Genomic DNA, 23,022 nt, shown 5'->3' with positions numbered 1-23,022 from the left:
GACACAGAGTTTCTGCAAAAAGCTTTCTTTTTTGGAAAAGTCATACCTATATATATCTCCTCGTCTTACTGCATAAAATACATATTACTCACTTCCTAAAATAAATTTCCAAAAATATTGTTTCAGTATAAAGAGAAACCAGATACCAGTAGAGTCACATTTTCTTACAACGGTGCTAATTAGATGTTTGGTTTGGTTTGAACATATTGAGCCCTCTCCACAGTCATGCTAATTAGATATACATCTCTATGGGAAACACCTAATATTCATATGTATGAGGATCATCAATGAATTTTTATAGGTATCTATTGTTACTCCTTGTTTAAATTGTATTGTCGGCAATATCAGTAAATTTATTCACATAGCATCGCAACTGGTTATTGATAAGAAACAATTCTCCTACACAACTGTCGATTTTACACAGTTTCATACGGACTGGTATTTTGGTGACCTTGGTGCACTTCATTCAAATGATTAGGTAACAGTAATGTATTTTCGGAAGTATTGTCGTGGTTGCCATGGCGATCGATGCTCCGCTTCCGCTTTCCAATTTTCGTTTTCTTTATTCTTTCCAAAAACTTTGGCTCTAAACTTCTTGCTTCCCTTGCCAGATGTTCCTCATCCGGGTCCAGGTCACGTGACAGAAAAGCAACAGATGTTCGATAATTCTGCCCAAACTTGTATGGCGCACGCGCAATAAAGTGAGAGAGTGTTGTGAATCTGTGCACCAACATGCAGAGAAATTGAAGAACGAAAAGAAATCCAAATACAATTAGGAACACTAAACCTACAAAAGAAAAAAAAGATGTGAAAAATAATGTTTGTCGAGAAAGGCAAAAGCTCGGAAACATCGGTTCTTTTTATTTAATTACATGATGAACATATTTAGTATATTATCAATTTTGATGAAAAAAAATGCAAATAAAGATTAAGCATTCTGAACATAAGGAGTTGATCAAAATATTTGAAAATGATCAGGTTCCATTTCCTGAAGATAACAAAAATTATAAAAACAACCAAAGCCACCCCCGATTCTAAGTGAAAATGCTCTTCTACAGTCTTTGATAATTCTAGATGAACAGCTTATTCCTGTCCAGAGATCATTTACTTACTGAGTGGATTTGTCCCTGTCACGTGTAGGTCTATATATTACTTACTGAGTGGATTTGTCCCAGTCACGTGTAGGTCTAGATACTGCTTACTGAATGGATTTGTCCCAGTGTAGGTCTATATACTACTTATTGAGTGGATTTGTCCCAGTGTAGGTCTATATACTACTCACTGAGTGGATTTGTCCTAGTGTAGGTCTATATAATACTTACTGAGTGGATTTGTCCCAGTGTAGGTCTATATACTACATACTGGGTGGATTTGTCTCAGTGTAGGTCTATATACTGCTTACTGAGTGGATTTGTCCCAGTGTAGGTCTATATACTACTTATTGAGTGGATTTGTCCCAGTGTAGGTCTATATAGTACTTATTGAGTGGATTTGTCCCAGTGTAGGTCTATATAGTACTTATTGAGTGGATTTGTCTCAGTGTAAGTCTATATATTACTTACTGAGTAGATTTGTCCCAGTGTAGGTCTATATACTACGTACTGAGTGGATTTGTCCTAGTGTAGGTCTATATACTACATACTGAGTGGATTTGTCCCAGTGTAGGTCTATATACTACGTACTGAGTGGATTTGTCCTAGTGTAGGTCTATATACTACATACTGAGTGGATTTGTCCCAGTGTAGGTCTATATACTACGTACTGAGTGGATTTGTCCTAGTGTAGGTATATATACAACTTACTGAGTGGATGTGTCCCAGTCACGTGTAGGTCTATATACTACATACTGAGTGGATTTGTCTCAGTGTAAGTCTATATATTACTTACTGAGTAGATTTGTTCTAGTGTAGGTCTATATAATACTACTGAGTGGATTTGTCTGAGTGTAGGTCTATATACTACTACTGAGTGGATTTGTCTGAGTGTAGGTCTATATACTACTACTGAGTGGATTTGTCTGAGTGTAGGTCTATATACTACTAACTGAGTGGATTTGTCCCAGTGTAGGTCTATATACTACGTACTGAGTGGATTTGTCCCAGTGTAGGTCTATATACTAAGTACTGAGTGGATTTGTCCCAGTGTAGGTCTATATACTACATACTGAGTGGATTTGTCCCAGTGTAGGTCTATATACTACGTACTGAGTGGATTTGTCTCAGTGTAGCTTTATATAGTACTTACTGAGTGGATTTGTCTCAGTGTAGCTCTATATACTACGTACTGAGTGGATTTGTCCCAGTGTAGGTCTATTTACTACATACTGAGTGGATTTGTCCCAGTGTAGGTCTATATACTACATACTGAGTGGATTTGTCCCTGTGTAGGTCTATATACTACGTACTGAGTGGATATGTCCCAGTGTAGGTCTATATAATACTCACTGAGTGGATTTGTCCCAGTGTAGGTCTATATATTACTTATTGAGTGGATTTGTCCCAGTGTAGGTCTATATACTACTTATTGAGTGGATTTGTCCCAGTGTAGGTCTATATAGTACTTATTGAGTGGATTTGTCCCAGTGTAGGTCTATATACTACTTACTGAGTGGATTTGTCCCAGTGTAGGTCTATATATTACTTATTGAGTGGATTTGTCCCAGTGTAGGTCTATATACTACTTACTGAGTGGATTTGTCCCAGTGTAGGTCTATATACTACTTATTGAGTGGATTTGTCCCAGTGTAGGTCTATATACTACGTATTGAGTGGATTTGTCCCAGTGTAGGTCTATATATTACTTATTGAGTGGATTTGTCCCAGTGTAGGTCTATATAGTACTTACTTAGTGGATTTGTCTCAGTGTAGGTCTATATAATACTTACTGAGTGGATTTGTCCCAGTGTAGGTCTATATACTACTAACTGAGTGGATTTGTCCCAGTGTAGGTCTATATACTACTTATTGAGTGGATTTGTCCCAGTGTAGGTCTATATACTACTTATTGAGTGGATTTGTCCCAGTGTAGGTCTATATATTACTTATTGAGTGGATTTGTCTCAGTGTAGGTCTATATATTACTTATTGAGTGGATTTGTCCCAGTGTAGGTCTATATAGTACTTACTGAGTGGATTTGTCCCAGTGTAGGTCTATATACTACTTATTGAGTGGATTTGTCCCAGTGTAGGTCTATATAGTACTTATTGAGTGGATTTGTCCCAGTGTAGGTCTATATAGTACTTATTGAGTGGATTTGTCCCAGTGTAGGTCTATATAGTACTTACTGAGTGGATTTGTCCCAGTGTAGGTCTATATAGTACTTACTGAGTGGATTTGTCCCAGTGTAGGTCTATATACTACATACAGAGTGGATTTGTCCCAGTGTAGGTCTATATATTACTTACTGAGTGGATCTGTCCCAGTGTAGGTCTATATATTACTTACTGAGTGGATTTGTCCCAGTGTAGGTCTATATACTACATACTGAGTGGATTTGTCCCAGTGTAGGTCTATATACTACTTACAGAGTGGATTTGTCCCAGTGTAGGTCTACATACTACTTAATGAGTGGATTTGTCCCAGTCACGTGTAGGTCTATATATTACTTACTGAGTGGATCTGTCCCAGTGTAGGTCTATATATTACTTACTGAGTGGATCTGTCCCAGTGTAGGTCTATATACTACATACTGAGTGGATTTGTCCCAGTGTAGGTCTATATACTACTTACAGAGTGGATTTGTCCAAGTGTAGGTCTACATACTACTTACAGAGTGGATTTGTCCCAGTGTAGGTCTATATACTACTTAATGAGTGGATTTGTCCCAGTCACGTGTAGGTCTATATATTACTTACTGAGTGGATTTGTCCCAGTGTAGGTCTATATACTACTTACTCAGTGGATTTGTCCCGGCCACCTGTAGGTCTATACTACTTGATAACGTCATTATTATCACAATCCACAAACAGTTGACGATCCCGGATACCATCAGCCACTCGTTACGTAGAGTCTCTAGTTTTGCTACAAATAATAAATGTATAATCAGTGACCTATCTGTACTTATCTTTTATCCTTCCAAAGAAATAATTATTCACTAATTTGAATGTAATGTATTCATAAAAAATTTGATTATGGTGGCTAGACAATTTTTAAGAATCTATTTTTATTTATTGATAAGGAAATAAATTATACATACATGAGATGTGAAACAAAATCATAATTTGATCGTAGTTCAAAGTTAATAACTATATTTATGTTTTCCTTTTAAATACAATTTAGGCGTTCAAACAGTTATAGATAACACTTTCAAAATAATCTACATATACCAATACATTTTTTTTTAAATCAGCCGATTTCAAGAACTTTTAAATCCCTTTTATTGTTAAAATAAGATGAGAAGTTTTCTATGAATTATTCGAAAAGGAAAGACAGTATTTATGTTTAAATTCTAAAACATAACTTTAACATTCAAGTAAACATGTATTGAAAAGTTTTTGGTAGGATTTCAAGACGATGGGCTCAAATTTGGTGAGACCAGTCGACTGAGAATATTGACTCCAACAAGGCACCTGATCCCATCTCTGACGTTTTCAGAAGTGCGGTTGACTTTAAATAACGAATACTGTTATTCATCCATCTTCATTAACTGTTTCTTAAATGGTCTCAAATGTCTTGAAATGATTTTCTTATTGAAAAAAAATTGGTTTGACTTTAAAATAAAAAATGAATTTTATTCCTGCTTATCGGTGGTAGTTTAAGAAAGAATGATTTTCTTTTAAAATGTAAGCAAAGAAAGGTTTAAGAAATAAATTATTTTCAATATGGAAAATTCACAAAGTCTGATGAATTTTGATCTTCTTAAAAGTATATTTACTTTTGAGAATTTGCTCAAAACCAAACACGTCAGCAGAGGGCGCTAAACACGCCTCAATTAGATCCGCCCAGAACTTGTACTCCTCCTGGTTCACGCTCCTTAGGTCGTGTTGGTAGGCCCGACCGATCTGCTCCTTAATTTCTGTAATGATCCGCTCCTCTGCAATAGTAGAAAGAAAGATATGTTATGATCCGCTCCTCTGCAATAGCAGAGAGAAAGTTATGTTATGATCCGCTCCTCTGCAATAGCAGAGAGAAAGTTATGTTATGCTCCGCTCCTCTGCAACAGCAGAGAGAAAGTTATGTTATGATCCGCTCCTCTGCAATAGCAGAAAGAAAGTTATGTTATGACTCGCATCTATAATTTTGATTTGATTTGAATATATTTTATTGTAATTCATAATTACAAAGGGATTAAGCACAAGTTCTGAAAACTTATTACGTCCTCTCTCTAATCATCTATCATAACACATACACGTTTTCTTGTATAAAGAGAATATCTGTACGAAATGCGACAGGTGTACATGTGCGCATACAAAATACTGTGTACTAACAGATTGTGTACTAACAGATTGTGTTCTAACAAATGTCAAATTACATCTTCCCTAAACAATGCCCTAAAGAGAGAGGCATTTTGTTTTTCTATATAATTTAAGATATAACTATTTTGGTATGAGAAAATCTGCGAAAAGATTTTTTTTTTGTTTTTTTCATACAAATGTCAGAGAAATACTTTCTACTTATCTATATTACTTTACCCGGTGTTGGATTGCGAAGGCAGTCTATGGCGTCAAGTAAACGTTTTATATGACCTGAAAGTATGTAAAACTGACATAAGAATCCTACCTGAAAGTGTATAAAACAGACATAGTTATCTTACTTGCATTAAAAGGTAACAAATTCTCATATTCATTTCAACAAGACCTTTTGGCATATAAAGAAACCTAATGCTTTCATATTTGTTGAAGTCGCCTTTATTTACTCCTACATGTACATAACATTCACTTTAGGAGCAGCCCAACAATTGCTGCAACTCTATCTCCCATTCAAGTCCTTATTTTCTCTTACTCTTTTTCGCCCAAAATATACAGAATTCATTTATATCCACCGAATAAAACCTTAAGCTAAGGCATATTATTTATTTTGATGCATTTGAAATTTGATATCTTAACACAAAAGATGTAATGGAATACCTAGCAGAACAGTCTATCAAAATCCCTTAGAATGCATGTTCATTTACTAACAAAAATTCATCTGCCCTCTCCAATCAACATCATTGTTTGTTTTTTTAAAATAACTCATCCATATATAATTTACGTATATTCATATATTCATGCATGCAAACATTGTTGAAAAAAAACATTGATGAACAGTTTATTTCAAAACACAATATAATTGTATTATGCGGATAAAAGTCAATTCATTATAAATATATACCGGGTTTTGTTATTTTAAGGTCCTCCTTAATTTCTTTTTCTGTAAACGATTTCAGGGCTACCATATCTTTGACTGTTTTAATTTGGTTTCTATTGAAATTGTGTTTGTATTCCTCCAAACCAATCATGTGAAGCCATGATGACACGTCTTTCTGAAAGAAAAATATTTTTTGGCTTTCAACCACAATGATATTAACGTTTTTCCTCTATCACAAAAATAAATGAACCTTAAATCCTGTCCTGATTATAACACTCAATATTTTTCCGTTTTCAAAAGTTTTGCATTAATGAAATATTAAAATTTCATATGAGAACACACCGGAACATCGATAGGAATTTTAAATTCTGGAATATCCTGGATTTTCCGGTACAGTTTCTGGCGATGAGCCACTTTCTCAATCCCTATTCGCTTAAGGTCCTTCTCGGTTAACATCCCTAGAAAGTTTGTATTCTCATATCCCTTATCCATAAAGAGAGATTTGTACTCCTGAATAAAACAAAATAAAATATCTAAATCAGCATCATCTGAATGAACGGTAAAACAAAACTCAGGTTTAACCAGATCTGACATTTTCTAAGAACATACTTCACGTCGATGCAGTTTTAATCGTTTAATACAATAATTTTAAAATCGATGAAAATCAAAACCAGTTTTAACTAAAAATTACTACAAATCATAACAAAAATTCCTCACATAAGCAAAAAAAACTAAAGCAATGGCTTAGTTTTCATAAAAATTACTTAAAAAGATGGAATTTTTTCTTGTCTTCTGTTAGAGTTGAAAGAAGAGTAAATCCAACACAGGGCATCTATACCTTCATGCCTTTTGGGAGCCATGTTTCAACAGGAAGAGGATTATCTTCATCAAACTCTTCTTCACTTTCTATCTCTTCTACTTCATATTCTTAAATGTAAAAAAAAAAATCAAAATACGACAATAAATATCTCAAACAAAAAGAGTGGTACAACAAAGGATTAATAACTTTAAATAAATTATGCAATTAAAAATAACAACTTGCATTTATTAAAAAGTGATCCATAGGAACTTGTTTATCTCATTTAGAAGAAATTGGCATGTTTCAAGTGGATAAGTCTGTATTTCAAAATATTAAACACAAATTTAAATCGGGTTTGTTATTCCAAATAAGGTGTTAACGCCAAAACATGTCTATTATATATATATATATATTTTTACCTATATCCTCCTCCTCTTCAAGCTGGTGAAGTCTCTCATCCTTGTCTTGACTTCTTCCCTGATCTCTCCGTAGAGATTGGACTGGGACATTGCCTACAAATAAATCGTTATGAAAATGTGAAAGGAATGGACTGTCAAAATTTATATAAAACAGGTTAATCAGGGTTCTCCATTGCCTACAAATAATACGATATGAACAAAACGAAAAGTCAACATTTATATAAAATATGGAATTGATGATTTCAAAACGTTTCTGTCAAATTTGATATAGAATGTATTTCACAATTTAGTTCATTAAAGAAAAATAAGAAGTAATAGGTTTCAAATGGTTTTAACTAAGAAAGATAGGATTTAACATCTAAAATATTTGACTATTAAAAACATTCCGTTAATTTCAATGTCCTCTGATTTATATAGAAAGATTAATACCAAAATGTAAGAATTCTAGCATTACCATCAAATCTAAATCCTGGACCAACAGTCTTAGAAAAATTTTGTGGAGATGAGTCCTCATTTTGAGAATTCCTTCGCAGTACTCGGGGTAAGTATGTGCTTTTCTCGGTTATTGTTTCTTTAGTCGAGGTTTCTTTCTTGTCAAAACAGCTGTATCAGATACAAAAATACAAATATATAAGATTAGAACTGATTTCTCTCAATCATCAGAAGTCAAATTGCCATTTACTATGAGATTTCTTGGTTTCACTTACAAGAATATTTTCCTCATGACTGTCTCCATGTCGTCATACCACGGCTTGTCCTTTTTCACAGTGTTGTGTTCTTTTTCCTCTCTTGTTCCTGTTAATTCATATAAAGCGAATTATTTCATTATGACGTGTTACAATACAAGCAAAAATGCAAAAGAGTAAAAAAAAAAATCTTTATTATTTTATTAAAGTGGCCTATGGCGACACTATGTTTTAAGCGTTTTTCACGGGACCGATAAAGTGTCCCAAATTGATAACATAAACGTCGCTAACGAGGGAACATTATTAAACATTTTTCTCCCTATACTAAATTTCTTTAAAATTCCTGTACGTTATAGCTGCAGGAAACGCTCTTCAACAATAATTGATTGATTCTCTTTCCCGGCGAAGCTTCCAACTTAAGAGGTAAATATATGTATTGTTCCTTCGCCAAGCGCCTGGTACTACAAGAGAAAGTCAAGGTCTTTCGGATGAGAACTTAAAATCCGAAGTCCCGGTCATGGTAGGCGTTGGCATGATAAAGGTCCCTCACTGCTACGGTTGTAAGTGCAATACATAGGTAGTAAATTGAAGCCAATCACCCGCAAATGGTAACGTCTCTATATGAGTGAAAATTATCGAATGGGACGTTATGCAACATAATATCAATCAATTAATCGGTAACGTACATTTGTTGCACAGTTTTGTAGCCACTGCGTACAGGATGACACCTGGTTAGTAAATTTCATACATGGCTCGGCTTGGATTCCCAAGGTACTAAGTTCACTAACCAGTTATTATCCATTCTTTTTCACTACAAACCCACATGTATGTAACTAAAAATACAAATCTAACCACGTCATTTGATGTGATGTTTAATACAAAGCCTAGACGGGAGTATATGTTGAAGTCACAGAAAATGTTCAATACATCCTCATGACCGGTTTGTGATGCTAAAAATAGTGAAAATCTTCTATACAAACCCCACGACCTGTCTGTGATGTTCACCACGCTGTAGATGTTCAGCACCAGGTACCCGGATGGTAAACAGAGCAGATACGTGATTCCATTCAAGAGACATGTAAATTCTGACGGGTGAAATGCTCCGGTGACGAGGAATATAGCGATTAAAAGACCCAGATACAACGTCACAAAGGACACTGGAAAATCATCACTGATAGCTAAAAATAAAGTATTTAAAGTTTTTTACCCTCATAACATTTTTTTGTTATTCAAAATGTATTGAGAAGGAAGTAAAATCAGAAATCAGAAAATCGATTTCTTTCTCAATTTCTCTATGTACATCAGTAGTTAGAGCTATCCAGATTCAGAAATTTTGCTTCGTTTCAGAAAATATGAATGTCTAGAAACAAAAAAAGGACTTTGCAAGGTTGCATGATAGACTAAACAGTTTGTTTTTAGCTTGATAAAGAAAATATACACCGAGGTCGTTGTTTACAAATTGTACTGAAACCATATGGTACCTCCTGGCACAACAGTGGGTTCTACAGTAACAGTTTTGTTGTCCTTAGTTTCGACCTTGACCTTGTCATTAAAACCAATCATGTCCTCAGCCACCTGCTCTGCTATCCCGACCACGACCGCTGTCATAACAACCGCGTACAGGAAAGTAATGATCTTACCAGACTGTAACAAACGACATTTAATCAAATACAAATATTAAAAAATCAATAAAGGCTTTTTTACCTTCAAGGAGTATATGGAGCCTCTTAAGATTTAAAAGCAATTTATCAATGTCCAAAATCTCTGTTTTTATTCTGAAAAGTTTCAATAATTATTTTAAACAAAGGGACAAAAGAAAATAAATATATTCTTAGAATTCATAACAACCTCCTTCTTATCTACAAACTGAGACAATGAAAATATCTACCTGCATTTGCCATCTTTCATTCTTAAACAGACAAATTAGGGCATAAATCACACAGACTGCGATTTGTAGTACCACCGCCCAAACCACGTCAAAATTCCATGCGTAATTCAAGCCACCTTAATAGAAAAAGAACACATGCATATTTTGTTTATAAACCTTGAAGACCGTTCTATTTACCAAAAAGTTAAAAGATAAACAATAATCTGCATGCAACGCAGCATTTCTTAATAAATATAATATCTAAAAATAATGAGAGGGTAGGAACCTGTGAATGAAGGCAAAATATAAAGATGAAGTTCATGATGATGGTAATGTTTTTGATTATGAGACTTGATGACGTTGCCAATATCAAATGATGAAAATACATGTAAGTCATTTCATTCATCCAATTATAGCCTGAAATTCTGTCAAATTCAATCTGAAAAGAAATATTTTTGTGGGTTTAGATGAAATGAAATCGAAATTTAAGAAATTCGTGAAGAATTTTAAAGAGGCACCCTTTTATGATCCTAATCAAAGCAGGGCGTAAAAAATCAAAATGTCATCATGTATGTTAATACTTTAACAATGATGTTGATAAACATCTAGATGTTAAATTAATTATCATTTATTTAAAGAATGCTTTTAAGTTTTGTGTGCGTTTTTGACGTGTAAATCACACAGACTTGTGTCTGCGCTTCATGAAAAATATACCTACGTGCAAGTCTGTGTGATTTACACACCAATAATTCACACTAAACTTAAAAACATTCCTTATATTTATATTTTACATGTTCAAAAGCACCATAAATATACTCAATGTTTGAATTTCTCGCTGCCCTATATCGTCATTTTTTTATTAACGTCTCTGTAGTTCATTGTGACGTCTCTGTAGTTCATTGTGACGTCACTTTAGCGCGAGTTTCTCCGTGCATATTTCTACGCGTGAGCATACACGAAAGTGACATTCAAATCAATTTCACAGTTGGCTTAGTAGAAAAACAGCAAATGTAAATATATGAAAGTAAAGATGATGATGTATTTTGTTGAAGAGGATGTTGAATGATCATGCAGTAAATGGAAATGTTACTAATTAAAATCATGGTGATGATATTTTTGATTAATTTATACTGACATACCGGCTACTATAATGATGACATGGTGATGATATTTTTGATTATTTAATACTGACATACCAGCTACTATAATGATGACAGTACTGGGTCCTATGAATGTCGAAGTAAGGAGGAATATCTGATAGATACAAAAGAGATAGGACACGCGGTGGTTCAGTAAACGAATCAGGTTCCATTCTTTGATTAGAGAGATAATGTTAGCTAGGGTAGAGGCGATCCACCTCCTTCTCTGTTTATAAAACTCCTCAAACTCCTCAGGGCAGTAGGTTTCATTCTCTGAAGCTGCGCAGTACTCGATCCGCCAACCACTCTGCACCTAAAATACTCATCAAAATTATAGATCCGTCACCCACTTAGTACCTAAAATATACATCAAAATTCGAGATCCGCCACCCATTTTGTACATGATATACACATCAAAATTATGCATCCGCCACCCACTCTGTACGTAAAATACAAATCAAAATTTTAGACCCCCCTCCTTATAGATTCGAGCACCTTAGCAGATATCGCTTAAAACAATGTCGCTCAATACTTGGACCAATACACAAAATACTTTCGAATACACATTAAATTATTTAGTTTGCAATAAGATTCGAAAACTCTTCAAAATAATACTTCTGTGTGTAATTTTCTAGCCCGAACATGTAAACATATTTTTTTTTGTATCTAAATGTACAGGAAGGCAGGCTAAGCAGTGTCCCATATATGTAACTCTTACCATAAGTGTACACAACCATCGATCCTCTCCCATATCTTTGATGAGGAAATCAAATGCTCTCTCTACACTAGACGCGTAAGTGGGAACTACAGTCCCTGAAACGTTCTACTTTCCCATTTTTCCGTTCGCTCACCGTTCGTTCACCGTTCGTTCAGCGTGCGTTCACCGTTCGTTCACCGTGCGTTCACCGTTCGCTCTCCGTTCACAGTTTTGCGTTCACCGTTCACCGTGCGCTCGCGTTCACCGTTCACAAAGCGTTCAGCGTTCGCTCTTCGTTCCGTTCACTTTGCGTTCACCTTGCGTTCAGCGTTTACCTATCGTTCAGTTTTCATTGTCATTCGGAACTCCGAAGTGAAAGGACTTATCTTTTTGTAGTTAAGGAATTACAGGTTTTTTTTTTAATTCATTAACTAACATATCGTGCTTGAAGAATCATTATTTCATAATGAAAAATATCTACGATATATATTTTTATTATTCTAACTTAACTGTTAGGTTATTTATTAAATTACTCTGGAAAATAAATGTTGTTACAAAATATAATTGAACTAGTTCTGAGAGTTATACATAGTACTGCGGATATCCTGTTAATTTATTATCTTTAGAACGAATTAAATTGATAGTGTGGTTAAAGGAAATATTTATTTAAAATGTAATGCACTACAGAATTTCTCTACTGTAATATGTAAAGTCTATAGTTATACAGAAAAAAAATCTTTCTTCACCGTAACTTTATATGTTTGCCATTCGATATGATTAATACCCCCCCCCCCCTTTCCTTCTAAATCGGTGACTTAGTCAGTACCGTATTTCCAGAATATTTTAATTAACATTTGAAAAAAAGCTACGGTCTTTTTAGAACAAAAATTTCAATCTCAAAACGAACATGCATCTAAAAAAAGTCACAAAACAATAGTAGATCAAAATGTAAACGTGTCAGCGGTGGTATTTGAAATTGGCAGAGAGTATGTTTCACATTCAAGTGTTAATGCCCAATGTATTTTACTAATTTATTATTCAAATGTTGGAATCAAATCTAGAAATGATAAAAATAAATGCTATAACTTGTTGGAAATACTCGCACTTCGTCTTCGATGTGACGAAACTTTCACACCTGCACAGTGTCGAATGATTTTGATTGACAGGACAAGCACGTGGACTTCGTGTGAACTTGAAGCAGGAAAATAAAAACGAGTATGACTGTCAAACAAATGGATATGATTTGTTGATTAAAAAAAAAAGTTACTTTCACTGTCTGATATATTTAGAAAAAAATTTCAGAGTTTTTGTTTGATATAGGTACAAACATTTGGTGAAGCCTGAAAGGAGGGGGGGGCTAAAACTGAATATTACTCTCTCTCTCTTTCTCTCTCTCTCTCTCATTTGTCTGTTTAATAAAAACTATAACACCATATTACTTAAATATCAAGTTCTGAAAATTGAATTTATAACAAATAATATGAATATGTATCTTTGTGTCATCTTGTCCGAGTATAATCACGGCCATCTAGAGATACATGTAGACGTCTGCTCAATAAATCATAATGAAAAATAGAAATGACACATAATATATTATTGTATCAAAAATTTAAAATACGAGCGTATAAATGTAATTAATTTTTTTTTTCCATTACTTTACACGAAATCGCCTTGACACGGAGATATATATATGAATACAAGTTTCAACCGCTTTAATTCATTCTATAAATCATAAGTTTTCTCTGATTTGTTATCAACTAAGAATAAACATTTTTAGTTTCTAACTAAAAACAATATCTTTTATACTTCAGCGTTCGACAATTGCAATGTTATAATGCGATAAAAATCGTGTGATTAAAAACTTTATGAGCATGCATCGTCTTTCTTAGGACAATTTTGGAGAATTTATTTTATTGACTTATTTATTCATTCATTTATTTGTTTACTTATTTATTATTTGTTTTTTTTATTGGCACCTGACATTATAATACAATAAAAAAGTTTCAATACAAGGAAAAGATCAGAGGCATTCCGAATATATCGTTCATCTTGCGTTCACCGTTCGTTCACCGTTCACTTTGCGTTCGCGTTTGCGCTCCGTTCGCGTTCTGCGTTCGCTCACCGTTCACCGTTCACACATCGTTCACCAAGTTGCGTTCAGCGTTCACACATCGTTCACTCACCGTTCGCTCTGCGTTCGTTCAGCGTTCGTTCACCGTTCGTTCAGCGTTCGCTCACCGTTCAAGTGGGAAAGTAGAACGTTTCAGGGACTGTATGTCCTTAATGGCGGAACATCGATAGACGCTGAAACAGCCAGGGGCACAAAGAACGGACCCTAAAACGTGTTCAGCGGCCTAAAATATCATTAGACCAAAGATCCTTCAACGTTATCAACAATAAAACAATTCAGCAAATGAAAATAATACTAGTGTTGTTCAAATAATTAATGGTTGTAACGCGTTTAGTGTATTTGATTGGATAAAAAATGCCCTGTGATTCCTATGTAATAATCTGACTTGTGACAAAAATGTATTAATCCGCCTAAATTGTTTTGTTATAGTAGAAAATATAAAAACAAGAAATGAATTTAAAAGCAATCCAATTAACAGAAGAACAATATGGGTAAGTACATTTATTTTTTTCATAAATATAAACCACCGTGTAGTTTTCAAAATATAATCTGCCCCAACCATGGTTATTCTCCCAAAACTGTGGCAGCTTTTATATTTCTCCCTTTATTGGACAACGTAGAGAATACAAAAAAGAGAAGAAGAAGAAAACATAAAGTTTATATGATAAAGTAAGGCTGGAATGGGTTTCTAATATGATAACTAAATTTTCATGTACAGAAAAACACCTTTTGAAACCAATGTCCAATGGCATATTCGAATTTTTGATACCACACAAGCGGCCCTTCTCCTAGTGGATAGGTGCGCGCGCATACAGCTCCGACAGAAGAGTCCCGTTTCATCAGGTCAAGCAAAGCCTCGACGGATTCCGGTGTAAACTTGACGTCAGCATCCGTTGTTAGAATGTAGCAGTCTGACTCGCTTACTGAAAACAAAACATTTACGACAGGTCTGTTAAATGATTCATGTTGACTGAGAGTAGAAGGTTAATTGTTCATGGTAAGTCATATGCTGAGTAATAGGGTTAAGAATTTCAAAATTTTATTATCATGAGCAAACTTTAGCTTGTGGCAAAACTTGACTAGCAAATCTGATCTGATTTAGCATTTTTAGAGATTGTTTAATAATAGTAGATTAAAACTCGAGTCCAATGCACTAAAAACCAGCAGGTGAACATTATGATTCTCCCTTACATATACAAGCAATTTATTAACAGATTTAATTCTGCCTCTTGTTTCATCTCTCTATCCACTTTTTTTATTAATAGGACCAAAAATTTACCCATTATATTTCTTATTCGTGTGTTTAATTATAGTAAAGCAAATTACCCATAGGATTTTTATCTCTACCAATCTCCGCCTAGTATAACATTCATAGGACAGCTTCTTACTTGAAGGATTAACGCTTATATTTTTTTTTAAATTTACAGATATGGGGAAAAACGGTAGGATTTTCTTCTCTAGCCATGTTTTTCTTATTTAAGGCACACTTACCTGTAGGATTTCCCTCTCTGTCTACGTGTTGTTTATTTATAGTACATCACACTTACTTGTAGGATTTCCTTCTCTGTCTACGTGTTATTTATTTATAGGACATCACACTTACCCGTAGGACTACCCTCCCTGTCTACGTATTGTCTATTTATAGGACATCACACTTACCTGTAGGATTACCCTCTCTATCTACGTGTTGTTTACTGAGAAAATCCAGTACATATGACATGTACATAATCTGACTCCATCGCTTCTTCTTTTTTACCTAAAAACAAACAACTTTTAAGTCGACAGAAACTTAGGCTCTGAGAATCATTTTACAAAGATTTTAGTTTACTTTTATATAAGCTTCAAGAACATTTCTGGAGTGATAATGAAAGTAAAAAAATAATATAAAATATAAACATACATAGTAATAATATCAAATGCGCATAATCATTTATAAACTATATTATAATATAGTAATTATTAAAAACACCCGAATGTAAGAGAAATACTATCATATTATTTACTCGTTCAAGGTAAGCCAAGTATTATTTTTTGTCTCAAACCGCAAAGAAAGACAAACAGAATACTCCATCAATTGTCCCAAAAATATCAACTAGCCAGACAGACAGATGCCAGAAACATCGACATAGCATCATAATGCATTGAAGAGAACAAACAGCTACAGAAAACTTACTTTCAATTATAATAAAATGATAAAATACCTCGTGAGAAGAACGATTTCAAAATCTTTGAATTATGTCTTCTTTACGAAACTTTTGCTTACTTTTTTTGGATCTTTCATATGAATGGTGAAGGTCATTTCAGACGGCCCCGGTAGTTTCCAGCCGAGCTTTAGTCCGTAAGGTGTCGCTGTCTTCGTACAGGTCAGAAGGTTATCGATATCTACCAACAGAAAAAGGAAAGTCTTATGAACATATTTTGAAAATAGGGTCCCCAATATACTGTGAAGCATTTAGCTTTGTTTAGATAGAATATCTTCATTTTAGAATCATTCCAGCACCCTCCCCTCTCCTTCTCTATTCATCTCTCTTTCTCTTAGTCCGTTTTGCAATAGACTGGCGAGTCGTAGGGCTTAGTGCGTCATTTCGTCCCCTTTGATCTCTCTCTCTCACTCTCTTACTTAGTGCGTCTTTCAACAGGCGGCGTGGTGCGTCATTTCGATCCCTTTAATTTCTCTCTCTCTCTCTCTCTTACTTAGTGCGTCCTTCAGTAGACTGACTAGTTGTAGAGCGTAGTCTGTCATCTCTCTCTCTCTCTCTCTCTCTCTTAGTGCGTCCTTCAGTAGACTGACTAGCTGTAGAGGCTAGTCTGTCATCTCTATCTCTCTCTCTTGCTTAGTGCGTCCTTCAGTAAGCTGACTAATTGTAGAGCGTAGTCTGTCATCGCTCTCTCTCTCTCTCTTACTTAGTGCGTCCTTCAGTAGACTGACTAGTTGTAAGGCGTAGTCCGTCATCTCGTCCCCTTTGATGGCCCCATCCAGGAAGACGTGAGATTCGAAGTGAATCTGTGACCTGTCTGACGTAGCCTGGCTGATCTTCCCTATTGACTCCAAAAGTTGTTGCATTTCTTTTCGACTCTATAAAAATCAAAGTACTGAAAGTACCTAAAGCTGTGCAATTTAGTAATGTGATGCCAACTTCAGGTTAAGGATCAACAGAGAAGAAAAAAGACTTTTTCCACAGCTATTTCATTTTAGTACACAAACAAGTAAAAAAGGCATTCCGTTTTTGTTTTTGTTTTTTTTTTGTTTTGTTTTTTTTTTTTGTTTTTGAATCTTTTTTTGGTTGAGTTTTTCAAAATACAAGAGCCATTACTGCACTAAAAACGAACATGCATATCACAAGAATTACAAATATTTAATATTGAAATGAATGTCCTTTTATCCTAGAAGGGGGACTTTAAAAATCAGTGTTTTCTTTAAAAAAAATTTAAAAAATAAAAAATTTTAAAAAACCCTACTCTCTGCCTGTTCTTAACCTTTACACAACCTCAAAATTCGACTAAAAACCGCAGTTATATCGGGAAATGTTTGATTAAGTCCAATTCTTGTGATATTTTCTTATATAAAGGACTCGCTTTTGTTCCAGCTCTCTGTTAATACTGTATATCTTTTTTTCTAATCGTACAATATGTATATTACTTTTCCATGATACTTTAAAGTGGAAACTTAAAGGTCTTGTTCTTTGAAAATAAGAAAGAAAAAATATCACGAAAATGCATAACGGCCACAAAAGTTGTGATGTACGTAAATAAATAGCCCTACCTCTCTATACATGGTTGTACATATATAAACTCGCGTTTTCTCGCAATTTCTCGTTGATGTCTCGCTGGTATCCACTTCTGAGTCATCGTTGAGTTTCCGGTTAACCAGTAGCCATTGTTCTAACATAACACTGTTGTATGTCGGGTACCAAAACAACTGGAACAGATAACGTACGTGTTATGTCATGTACATACGGAAACAGCTGAACGTTCATGTCCACAATTAAAATCATATCTTCATTCTGTCTTTATTTTTCTAACTAATAGATTGAAAATTCAGATATTGGTCTACAGTTGCTATCAATAAAAACTTAATATTCTCGTTCGTTTTCTTTTCAGTCCTATTAAAATAGCAAAAGTCCAGCTGTAGATTTTATCTGTATCAGTTTTTACATCAATTACATTCATATATTAACACTCCTGACATAAAAGTGATTGTTTTTATATCAAACCTTTATTTGATTTTCCTATTTTCAATCGCATGAAGATATTTTAAACGAAAATGATGATTATATAGATGGTAATAGTATAATGGCGATGCTGTATATGGAACTATTAAATAAGATATCGACAAAGATAACCCAGAAGATAATGTTGATGATGATGATGTTGATGTTGTTGATGATGATGATGATGATGATGATGAAGATGATGATGATGATGATGATGATGATGATGTTGATGATGATGAGGTTCGTTGCTTTCTACCTGTGTCTCCTTTAGTAACACGATCTTCTTGATATTCCACAACAGTCGTCCAAATGTGAGAGAAATCGCTATAAAAAAGCACACCATCGCCAGTATACTATATATCAGATAATTTTCTTTAACACAGAAATCTTGGGAATGACCCGAGAAGCCCTTAATCCAGTCACATGATACCGGAACAGAAAGTAAGACAGATGATACAGGGGACGATAACAGCAGAGGTATCACGAAGGCCCCACGATCCATGCAGGTGTGACAGGCAAATACTGCGGTAACGTATCCCACAATGCTTGTTGTAGCGTTGACTATAAATAGAATAAAAACTTCATCAGATGGACTCCAATTCCATCCCTGTGTCCAGCTGTCATCAAAGTTGAAATCGTCCATTGCAAACTTTAGAAGTAAGGCACTCGTAGCTAAAATGAAGACTATTCGTGAAAAGGCAGATATAAGCAGAACCTTCCATGCTGACGTCTTATCTACAGGAAGGTCGTTAGATAAGTCGGGCTCGACATTTCTGTTATTGCCAATGTTACTTGCCATTGAACTGTATGAAGTAAAGTCCGAACCCGATGATATACCTTGAAGAGATGCAGATGAATTTGTTCGATTGATAGAGCTGAGCGAAAAATTTTGAGTATTGGTATTAGTATGAGAGTGAATTGGGGTCTGCACATGAGGAAACATTTTCTTATTTAAGTACGGGAACCATGATAAAAATATAAGAACATAACCGCCGAGAGACCACACTGTATCCGATGCCTTGCTAACATGTGTCAGAATAACAAGGGACACACCACCAATGGCGAATAAAACAGCAAGAAAAGACAGCGAGCGAAAGAATCTGATTTGACGATTGCCCTTTTTCATGTAGTAGAAGATAGGGATTATGATTCCAATTTCCATCGCACTGACTCCGGAAGCTGTCTGTCCAGTGTTAAAAGCCTTAAAGATCACAATACATGATCCAACGGATTCCAAGGCCGCCGATGTGACACCCTAGAGGACGAGAAAAAAAGAAGAGTGAATGATGTTCATTCTTTTAGTTTTATTCCAAATAGATATTTCAAGACATTTTCTACCACATTAGATCATTACTGAGTTTGATACTAGTCACTAGTTGTGTCTGATACTAGTCACTAGTTGTGTCTGATACTAGTCATTAGTTGTATTTGTTTATTTCATACTTCTGAATGAATACCAATATTTTGTTGGACAGGCCATCTCTCTTGGACATTATCCCATGCTTTAAGGCTCAGGTTACATAGTTTACAGTAAACCTTGCTTATAAGGTTTCAATTCCTTACATCTACATGAATTTTATGTTCACATAAAAGAATCAAACTCATATTGAACGTGGGAAAGACGAATATTTTATTTAATTTTTTTAATGAAGATGAACATGATGAAATGATTATAAATCCGACCACAAGACTTGCCGGGCAAATATACATACACCATTTTAAAAGGGTAATTAATACGTTCTATTTCCGTTAGTGAACCCCTCAAAATTAGAGGCGCGTTTGGTCGTCTGACCAGGACAGCATGGCGTTGCGGATAATACAAAACATGCCAATCTCAATCCAATTTTAAATGTTAAATGTATTTGTCATTCCAATTAAAGAATAGAAGAACTAAAGGACATATTTAAGAGAGCGAGAACCCTAGCTTTATCATCCATTAATGAAAAATACGACATTTCCGAGGCATGTGTATTGTATTTAGATGTACCATACGATAAATAGATACACACGATCAACAATACATATAAATTGATATCGTTGTCATTCCTACTCTTGATGTATATAAAGTCCACAACAATAAACATTTCATTTGCATTTTCTTAGGAATTGTTCATCAACATTCAATATATTGTTTACATGTTTATGTTACGTTTGTCCCAGAAATCCCGCAAGATTTGTACATTTTCCGACTTTTTCACAAAAGAGCGCACTAAGAAGTATAACTCTTCCATAGTGGAAATAGAACGTATTGTTTAAATGTTTTTGGCTAACGACTTTTATCACGTGATCAAATCCTGTGAAGGTCAACCTAAGTAAGTATGATGACACACCAGGAAAATTCACATTTTCACTGCATTCCCTTAATGAACATTTACAGGGATAAGTATCCAAATATATCCTTGTATACTTTGTGACAATCTTGGACGCAGAATAGTTAATAGAGAAACTCTTTCCCACAAAAGCCGTTTGAAATTTAATTACAGTACACTGTATCTGCAATGGGGAGCTATTCACATTTTCAGAAAACAATATTTTCTTTGATGTTTTGGACACAATGATAATGACTTTTTTTTTTATAAAATCAAATCATTTATCTTTAGTTCTGTACTCCTCTTAACAATTAACTGGACGGGTGTAAGTTGGACGAATTTTGAAATTCTAATCTTTGGGCTGATTTGACAAGGACCTAAAATGTACAATATAGATCCTAATTTCGTAGAAGCAGGAGTTGATAATTATAATTTATTTTTTTAGGTGACATTTGACTACACTATTTTTTATCATTTTAAATATTTCTTTCTTATATGTATTATTACGAAATAGAATAGATACCATTTGCTTGTATACATTAGACTTGTTCTAATTAACTACGGTATATCTACTGTATGCTTCCTAACATGTATATAAAATTGTACTTTTTTATCCTATAATTGTGGCAATCACCTAAATGTTAGCAGAACGTACATTAAGAAAAACTAGAACTCCTTACCAGAGCTATAACTTTCTTGTTTGGCCACGGAATGTCACTCCGACCAATAATATTCCACAGAGACCTCAGAACAGATAGCACATTTGGCGCCAAAAGTATAATTAGACACATAGTGAAGGCCTGATACTGAGCAGCACTGTTGTTACTAAGATGCTGAGCTAGACCAATCACAGTTAGTTTACTGGTCACGAGACAGGATAACAAGACCGCAGCAAATGTTAAAGTTGTAAGCCATTTGAGGATTACAACTATTCTGGACGGTCCCTGTGATTGAATGCCTTTTTTGGTACTTCTCTCAATTTTTGACTCTTTTTTCACGCTGAGGTAGGAAAGGTCAACCTCGATCGTCTCTTTTGGATGTGTTTCTTCGGGTGACGTCATACTGTACTGCCCGCCGTGCTCAGTCCTCTCATCGACTGGGGGAAGGGAACTAGAGTATTTCAAAACCGCTGAACCAGTCTAAAAAAAAAAGAATATTGATATTCTACTCCTAAATATGAATGTTTTAAATGAATCTATTATCTACTGGTTAAGACTTTATCTGGAGTAAGAAATATAATATAACCTAAGAAACGTTGTAATGTTTGCTACAAAAAGATCTACGCAAGAATTTCATACTTTATTTTATATTTCAGGGACTACAAGAGATGATTTTCATGTACATTGTTTTGTTGTTTTGTTTTTGTTTTTTCTAATCGCAGACTTTGTGCACACATGTAACATTTGTACATTACACAATTACACAGTGTTTATATATATATATATATATATATATATATATATATATATATATATATATATATATATATATATATATATATATATATATATATATATATACTTTGCAATGTGAAATCATTTGCTTCATTAGAAGGGGTGATCCTGAAATTATGATTGGTATGGGAAATGGAGTATTTCATTTTTAGCACCCAACAGGACAGAATGTTTATTTCCATGATGATCATACAATATTTATTTCACTGAAATATGTTTACCCCCCCCCCCCCTTCCCAGCCCCATTTATAAAGTGTTAGAGTTAGGTACGACCTGTCCCTATCATAATCTTAATTCTTTCGTGCCAAGAGGCACACAAGGCCGGTACCACTTGTGGAGGTCATTTCATTGCCAGTAGATGACATTTTACTTTTTTAAAACATTTTTCAAGACAAGATTATTTATTTCCAAAATCGGCTAACCTCATGTCAATACACCTTATATTCAAATGGTCGTCCCGGATATAATTGTTGTAGATAAAGCCAAGAATTCGATAAAAAAAAATCCTTTACATATTAAACTGACTAAAAACAATTTACATGTTCTTAAGTCCGATTTAATGGTAAATTAGTATATTCCTAATTTCTTTAAATGCATTTTTGGGGGGCAGAAACCAGGACAATTCAATGCAAGAAATTCCAGATCTTTAGAATATATCTAAGAAAACAGAACTCAACGTAAAGAAAAAGGTGTTTTATTATTATCTTTATTTTTTATTTATGCATTTATTTTATAATTTATCAATTTATAATTTTATGGATAAAATATTTTTTTTACTTATTTATTTGTTGATATTTTTTTAATAAAGCTTCTTGTGACCCCCTTTTTGTCCAAATAATCAATGATCTGTTTAATCCTTTTGTTTGCTTGTTTGGTTTTGTTTTTGTTTTTTCCTATCAATTTGAACATTAATACATTTCTTTTCAAGACTGAATTCGAATACTTTTTATAAAGCAATTTAATTTGTTACCACTACGTACACATTTTAAATGTGAGATAAAAACAAAATATAAGATAATATA

General features: G+C 34.3%; 1 protein-coding gene across 1 annotated transcript in view; it reads right to left on the bottom strand.

The window, feature by feature from the left end:
• Nucleotides 1-233: 233 nt before the first annotated feature.
• LOC133198502 (uncharacterized) overlaps nt 234-23,022 on the bottom strand; it is a 28,431-nt gene continuing 5,642 nt past the window's right edge. Inside the window, exons 2-24 of the mRNA XM_061334587.1 lie at nt 21,227-21,685; nt 18,494-19,492; nt 17,787-17,942; nt 16,928-17,099; nt 16,287-16,405; nt 15,683-15,779; nt 14,750-14,946; nt 14,153-14,246; nt 11,914-11,999; nt 11,253-11,508; nt 10,078-10,193; nt 9,671-9,833; nt 9,170-9,367; nt 8,211-8,298; nt 7,958-8,106; nt 7,504-7,596; nt 7,124-7,212; nt 6,628-6,795; nt 6,310-6,460; nt 5,631-5,684; nt 4,874-5,032; nt 3,895-4,020; nt 234-787 (exon numbers count right to left, since the gene is read on the bottom strand). Coding sequence (XP_061190571.1) covers nt 417-787; nt 3,895-4,020; nt 4,874-5,032; nt 5,631-5,684; nt 6,310-6,460; nt 6,628-6,795; nt 7,124-7,212; nt 7,504-7,596; nt 7,958-8,106; nt 8,211-8,298; nt 9,170-9,367; nt 9,671-9,833; nt 10,078-10,193; nt 11,253-11,508; nt 11,914-11,999; nt 14,153-14,246; nt 14,750-14,946; nt 15,683-15,779; nt 16,287-16,405; nt 16,928-17,099; nt 17,787-17,942; nt 18,494-19,492; nt 21,227-21,685 — 4,560 coding nt within the window. The 3' untranslated portion in view covers nt 234-416. The remainder of the gene's footprint in view (nt 788-3,894; nt 4,021-4,873; nt 5,033-5,630; nt 5,685-6,309; nt 6,461-6,627; nt 6,796-7,123; nt 7,213-7,503; nt 7,597-7,957; nt 8,107-8,210; nt 8,299-9,169; nt 9,368-9,670; nt 9,834-10,077; nt 10,194-11,252; nt 11,509-11,913; nt 12,000-14,152; nt 14,247-14,749; nt 14,947-15,682; nt 15,780-16,286; nt 16,406-16,927; nt 17,100-17,786; nt 17,943-18,493; nt 19,493-21,226; nt 21,686-23,022) is intronic.

The sequence above is a fragment of the Saccostrea echinata genome, unplaced genomic scaffold (genome assembly GCF_033153115.1).
Source record: "Saccostrea echinata isolate AGI-Se365-2 ecotype Australia unplaced genomic scaffold, CSIRO_AGI_Sech_v1 ptg000033l, whole genome shotgun sequence".
Classification (NCBI taxonomy): Eukaryota; Metazoa; Mollusca; class Bivalvia; order Ostreida; family Ostreidae; genus Saccostrea; species Saccostrea echinata.
Note: the sequence above shows the minus strand (reverse complement) of the source record. Positions and strands in the feature narration are given on the sequence as shown.